The 5,827-nt window shown below is 44.3% G+C and overlaps 2 protein-coding genes across 3 annotated transcripts; both read right to left on the bottom strand.

Annotated features, from left to right (window-relative positions):
• Nucleotides 1–21: 21 nt before the first annotated feature.
• Nucleotides 22–2,438, bottom strand: LOC119555615 (protein phosphatase inhibitor 2). 2 transcript variants are annotated; one of them, XM_037867134.1, is made up of 5 exons: nt 2,182–2,438; nt 1,728–1,825; nt 1,505–1,672; nt 997–1,091; nt 22–941 (listed from the first exon to the last, which is right to left on the bottom strand). In XM_037867134.1, the coding sequence occupies exons 2-5, from the start codon at nt 1,805–1,807 to the stop codon at nt 661–663; spliced, it is 624 nt and encodes a 207-aa protein (XP_037723062.1). In that variant the 5' UTR covers nt 1,808–1,825; nt 2,182–2,438; the 3' UTR covers nt 22–660. The 2 variants fall into 2 exon arrangements, with proteins under 2 accessions (XP_037723062.1, XP_037723061.1); XM_037867133.1 differs by lacking the exon at nt 2,182–2,438 and adding an exon at nt 1,888–2,169.
• A 442-nt stretch (nt 2,439–2,880) lies between these two features.
• Nucleotides 2,881–5,087, bottom strand: LOC119553178 (cyclin-dependent kinase 8). The gene is made up of 3 exons (XM_037863418.1): nt 5,037–5,087; nt 4,255–4,892; nt 2,881–4,195 (listed from the first exon to the last, which is right to left on the bottom strand). The coding sequence occupies exons 2-3, from the start codon at nt 4,383–4,385 to the stop codon at nt 2,986–2,988; spliced, it is 1,341 nt and encodes a 446-aa protein (XP_037719346.1). The 5' UTR covers nt 4,386–4,892; nt 5,037–5,087; the 3' UTR covers nt 2,881–2,985.
• Nucleotides 5,088–5,827: the final 740 nt, after the last annotated feature.

The raw sequence follows: 5,827 nt of genomic DNA, 5'->3' as shown, positions 1-5,827 counted from the left end.
CCACTGAAGAACTATTTTCCATTGGGTTTTGGGCTCTCTTTATTGAAACGTTCGCATTCGATGGCTAAAACTTAATAGTAATCATAATAGTATCGTATTAATAAATAACTAAAAGTAAGGCCAAATCAACTTCAACGCTAGTTACAACAAGTAATTCCCTTCTGTGGCACTGGGCATCGGCATCCAATCAAATTAAATGCTGCGAACGGGAGACTTGGATCATAATTGAATGGGTAGCCATATCGATATCAATTTAAAAGACATTTTTTGTTTAACTACATTTGCAACAGTACGCTACGGCTGAGACGCATACGATAATTATATTTGCTGTCGTACAATCAAATTCTCCGATCAGGTGCACAGTTTTTGTGTTGTAAAATCAATTTGCAACAAGTAATGCATTGGCTTATCGGCTGTGTTCACTACTCGATGACGATACTCCTTGGCGACGGTTTGTTTTTCGTGTTTAGTTGGGTAAATTCAATTAATCACGAGTGCTCCCCGCCACTTAGCTAATCAGCATCCACTTCTCACTCGGCGCTCGCACAGCACTTGATATAATATAATTTCGTTAGTTCATGGTTTGGATGAGCTGCCCTCGGAATCGTCCATTGTCCGCTAGGTAAACATTAGTGATTGATTGATGGGTTGATATTGCTTCTAGTTGTTTGATGGCTCCAGGTCCATGGTGTGGCCGGCGCTGGTGGACGAGGATGTGGCTGAGTCGGCGCTGGCGTTGGCGCCCGACTTTTTCGCCGAACTGCTCGCGAAGCGGCCGGAGGTGGAAGCGCCCTGTGCCGAGCCCGAGGGCCGGCTATCCGCGCCCTTCTCCTCGTCCTCGTCGTCGTCGTCCTCCTCCTGGATCAGCTTCCGTGCCAGCTTGACGGCCTCGAACTCGCGGTAGTGGGCCTTGCGACGTCGCTCAAATTCGCGCCGTCGTTCTGCAACCCAAGTACATGAGAAAGGTTCGGAATCTGAGTGGTTCATGGCACTTACGTCGCTCCTCTTCGCTCAGGGGCTGGTCGTCGCCGGAGGAGCCCTCATCCTCGATGCTTTCCGTCGACTGTTGTGTGTTGGCCGCTATGCGGAGTCTGCAAGGGATTGTAAAGTTTAGCGATTGGTAGAATGTATAAAGGTTACCTGCTAAATGACTGTTTTGTTTTTTTCTATGTAAGTTTTACTATAAATCTTAATCTTATGAATACCTCCCAAGCAAAGTGATATTGGAAAATCATTCTATTCGCGTCACATTCTGTAAGTATGTCATATGTCAACCATTATCATTGTTTAATCTGTGAATGATGGAAAATTAAGCAATTACGCTTTCAAATGAGATGAATGTCATCTGGAAACTAAAGACGCATTTTGTGGAAAGTGTGTTTGTTGACCTAAACCCTTTGATTGAGCTATAATAGACTCTACAAATCTCTAACTTATGACAGTCCTTTAGCAAGTAAGCATATGGTGATAGTGTTTATAGTGTGTGAGCTTAGACTTCTCATACTTCTCCACGAGCAGCTCCGTGTCGAGTTCGTCCCTATTATCCCCATAGGACTCGGTGTAGTTGTAAGGCGTTTTGGGCTCATCGATTTTCATATGTCCGTAGTCCTTGTCGGCCGGATGGAAGGTCTGCATCACGTTCAGCTCATCGAACTTGGCACTTTTGCGAAAACTATTCGAGGGGAAATGGTTAGAAGGGTGAGAAGGGGGCTATAAGATGAGCTCACCTGGCTCCCGACTTGTCGAAGCTGCGCGAAGTCTTGAGTATACCCTTGCAGGGTAGCTGTGGGCTCTGATTGTTTTGCATCCTGGGGATCTGTGTTACCTGTAGGACCGGGCAAAGACCAGAATTTGATTTAGTTGCGGTCAAGGCACGCGCATAATTACGTCAGGCGGTTGGTAGTCACTGTTGATTTTGTTGCCATTACTGCCGCCGCTGCTGCTGGACAATCGTGAATCACGGCGGCAGTAGCCGAAGAGGCACTGGATTCGCGACGTTCGCCAGATTATAATGGCACAGGTCGCGGCAACACCTCGTGCCCTTGGAGGGGTCGCCCTCGCCGCCCAGTGGGTGGCCAGCATGGCCACCAGTCCCCCAGCAACGCCCAGTTGGCCCTCCAAGGCTCCGGTGGCCTCCGCCTCCGCCACATCCTCCACCAACTCCATCCAATCCCCACTTACTTGTGTGTTAACTTGCAATTGCAATTGCAATTTGGAGTGCAATCTACGCCTCAATCTTCAATTTGGCAGCCAGCTGGTTTTCGGGCGAGGGCCACGATCTCCTCGAGGTCGCCAGCCGGGTGGGGTTGCTCCAAATTTTGGTAACGTCGAATTTGGCTCTGGCGGTGTACTAGCCACTGCTCTTAACCGCTTTCCTAATTTCTTTTGCAAACAAATGGCATCCGGTTAAAAATATTCTAATAAATAACAACCAGTGTGACCGCAAAGTAACCAAAAATGTGCCAAAAGCTAAAAAGTCATAAAGGTGTCTTCGCTGATGTAGTGGCGGAGCGGGGACAACAACCTGACATTTTAGAGTGGCCGTTTTGCTTACTTGTAGTACATTTATGGTCGTCCTAGAAGCACCCTGTTTTCTGGCGCGCAAATTTAAACCATTCAAGCTTAGTTTTGTGTTTTTTAAGGGAAATTTGGAAATGCTTCTGGTAATAAAGGCTATTGAATAATACAAGGAAAATAAACGATTCCTCCAGTCCTTGGGCCAAAACGATCTACGAAGTGCATAAAATACGGATAACTTTGCACAAACAAAAATGCCAAAGTGAAAATCAAGTGCCACTACCACCAACCAATTTCTGGCCATTTTCATGGTAGGAATCAACAATAGAGAAATGTGGCGACTAGTTCTAAATTTCGTATGTTACACTTTACTGGCTTGTATTTGCTACGCGCTAAAGTCATTAAATACTTAGAAGGCTAGGGAGTAGTTGTGAGAGGGGTAGAAAAAATGCTGCATTTATCAGTCTTTCAGTTAAAGCGCTGCTGGAAATTCTGCTGCTGATTGAACATCATCTGTTGCTGCTGCTGTTGTTGTTGTTGCTGCTGGGCCTGCTGCTGCTGGTGGTGGAAATCTTGCTGGTTGCCCTGACCAGACAATCGAACCCTTTTGGCATTCGGTTCCGCGTTCATTTGCTGCTGTTGTTGTTGCTGTTGCTGCTGTTGTTGCTGCTGCTGCTGCTGTTGCTGCTGCTGGCGCTTGTTTTCCGTCTTATCCTCCTGATCGTCGTCGGTGAGGAACTCACGCTTGGGATACGGAATGGGGCAGCCGGCGAACACGTCCTGCGTGGGCAGCGGCTCCTCCTGGAAGTACTGGTCCTGCATGGCCTGTTCGGAGGTGATGCGCTTGTTGGGGTCCATGAGCAGCAGCTTCTGCAGCAGGTGGAAGGCCTTGCTGTCCGGCTTGATTTTGTGCCTTTCCATGTATTTGGCCAGCGAACAGGTGGAGTAGGTGGAGCGCTTAAAGTCCTTGGTGAGCGTGTGATGTTCCGGCATCTTCTTGATGTCCTCCCAGTCCTTGTCCTGCGGAAAGCCCATCACATTGAAGATGCGGTCCAGTTGATCGTGGTGATACGGATTGCTGGTCTTGATGTCCTCCTGGCGGCAGTGAAAGATAGGCTCCGAAGTGAGCAGCTCGGCGAAAATGCAGCCAATAGCCCAGATATCGATGGCCTTGGTGTAGTGACGAGCTCCGAGCAGCAGTTCCGGGGCGCGGTACCAAAAGGTGACCACCACCGGATCCAGATCTGCCAGGGGTTTCAGCGGGGCATTGAAGAGACGGGCGAAACCCATGTCGGCGATCTTGACGCGACCCCTCTCGTTGCCATCGCCCATCACCAGGATGTTGGCAGGCTTCAGATCACGATGCAACACCCAGTTACTGTGCAGATAGTGAATCCCATCCAGGATCTGGTACAGCAGGCTCTTCACCATGCCCCGCGGCACAACCACCTGCTTCTTTGTGGCCTTGGCCGCCCTATGGAACTTGATAATGTGCCAGAGGTCGTGCTCCGCGTAGTCGATCAGCAGGAACACCTTGCGGTCGTTGTGCGACAGGAAAACCCGGATTAGGGTTATCACGTTCTGATGCTTCAGTTCGCGCAGCAACGCGATCTCGCGGCAGGCGGACATGGACAGCCCAGTGCCGTCGATCTGCTTCAAGGCGTACTCCTTGCCATCGCTGCGGGATAAGAAATAAACATTAAGGTAATTATTTGGAGCACCAGGTGACCTGCTCACCTCGTCTCCTTCCACTTGGCCTTGTAGACGTGGCCGTAGGTTCCGCGCCCCACCTTGCAGCCCTCGTAGTTGAACAAGTCCTCCACTTTGGTACGCTCTATCTGCGTTTTCATCTTGAAGTCGTAGTCCATTTTGCCCAAAAGGTTTGCAAATTGCAATTTTCCAAATTGTTTATAAATTCGGAATGCCGCCAGTCAGCTGTCCGCCGATAACCGATAACAAAAGAGTTCACCAGGGCTGCAAGCAGCTCGATTTTCCCCCGCCAAATCTTTTTACTTTAGCCAGATTATAAAATATATATTTAAATTTGGTTTTAAAAATTACACAGCCTAACAGTTTAGTGAGTTCCCCTAAATATTCGAATTATTCAATGTTAAGGAACACTTATAAAAGAAGATCACAAAGCGTTCTTATAATAGGGTTTGCGGTGCTAAGTTCGGTAAGAAAGTAATATTAAAGTAAAAAATTGTGAAAAATTCCTTTGGTAAAAGAAACACATTTAACTTTCAATGCAATTAATACATACTTTCAATATACCTACACAATTGTTAGGTATGCCTCTTAAACTTAACAAATTTTTAATGTGGGGCAAACTAGATTCGGAGGACATTTGCCCAGCGTTGCATTTCCTAGGTTTTCTGAAAGTAAAAATAGACTTGAGTGAATTTAAACTTAAATTTAAAATTTATTTAAATTTTTTGAATTTAATTTATAACTGTCAATAGTAAAAAAAACAATATTTAAACGTAAGTATCTTTCCAGCCCAACGCAAAGGAATTTACCAAGAATAAAAATAGCACCGAAAACCTTCATTATACTGTTGACGGTAAAAAATTCAAAAAAGAGAATACATTGTTTTAACATTCTAAGCGGTTTTTATATTCTACCTCAGTAATAACCGTGAAATCTCAGATGTATTGCTATAAGTCTAGCAAGTTTCTAATTATAAGGCTCGACAATGTAAATTACAAATCACATAAAGTGATGTTACGGTTTTTATTTTAAGTACAAAGTATGAAAATAATTTACAAAATAATAAACAAATGCTTATAATCATTTTTTATAAACTTTGTGTGCTTTGTTCGCTCATAAAATTATTCGACGTGAAATTATAAAATACGCCATAAAAATCGAGCAAATCTATTTTTTACGACTTAGTTACTTTAGTTTATTTAAAAATAAACCTTCTCAAACATACTGTAATCCTTTCAAACCCCCTCCAAAAAACGCAGGTAAATATATGCAACTTTTTATTTATTTATACAAATCTAAAGGTCTAATTTTTTTTACAAAAAATAGGGTCCTTCATTCTATGTGCCTTCTGAAACCCACACGGTGCTTCAATTTTTCATCCTTGGGATTTGTGAAAATAATTTTGTAGTTTTTTTTTTTTAAACAAATTTATAGTAGATAGGTACTTGTCGGATCGTTTAATTGTTCACTTGTTTTGGAAAAAATTGCTTGTCGATTAATTGTCACAATACGAATAAAAATATTCAACATCTTTAACTCACTATTAATACATCGTAAATACGCATCAATCAACTAACACACACGACTAATTTAATTACCA

The sequence above is a fragment of the Drosophila subpulchrella genome, chromosome 3L (assembly GCF_014743375.2).
Source record: "Drosophila subpulchrella strain 33 F10 #4 breed RU33 chromosome 3L, RU_Dsub_v1.1 Primary Assembly, whole genome shotgun sequence".
Classification (NCBI taxonomy): domain Eukaryota; kingdom Metazoa; phylum Arthropoda; class Insecta; order Diptera; family Drosophilidae; genus Drosophila; species Drosophila subpulchrella.
Note: the sequence above shows the minus strand (reverse complement) of the source record. Positions and strands in the feature narration are given on the sequence as shown.

Excerpts from the sequence above, each read along its gene's own strand:
- LOC119555615 (XM_037867133.1), bottom strand. The coding sequence starts at position 2,166 with ATGGAGTTGGTGGAGGATGTGGCGGAGGCGGAGGCCACCGGAGCCTTG. Across the intron at positions 1,826-1,887 it reads GTGACTACCAACCGCCTGAC|GTAACACAGATCCCCAGGAT; the intron begins GTAATTATGCGC and ends CCGGTCCTACAG. Across the intron at positions 1,092-1,504 it reads ACGGAGCTGCTCGTGGAGAA|ACTCCGCATAGCGGCCAACA; the intron begins GTATGAGAAGTC and ends AATCCCTTGCAG.
- LOC119553178 (XM_037863418.1), bottom strand. The coding sequence starts at position 4,385 with ATGGACTACGACTTCAAGATGAAAACGCAGATAGAGCGTACCAAAGTG. Across the intron at positions 4,196-4,254 it reads GCCAAGTGGAAGGAGACGAG|CGATGGCAAGGAGTACGCCT; the intron begins GTGAGCAGGTCA and ends CTTATCCCGCAG.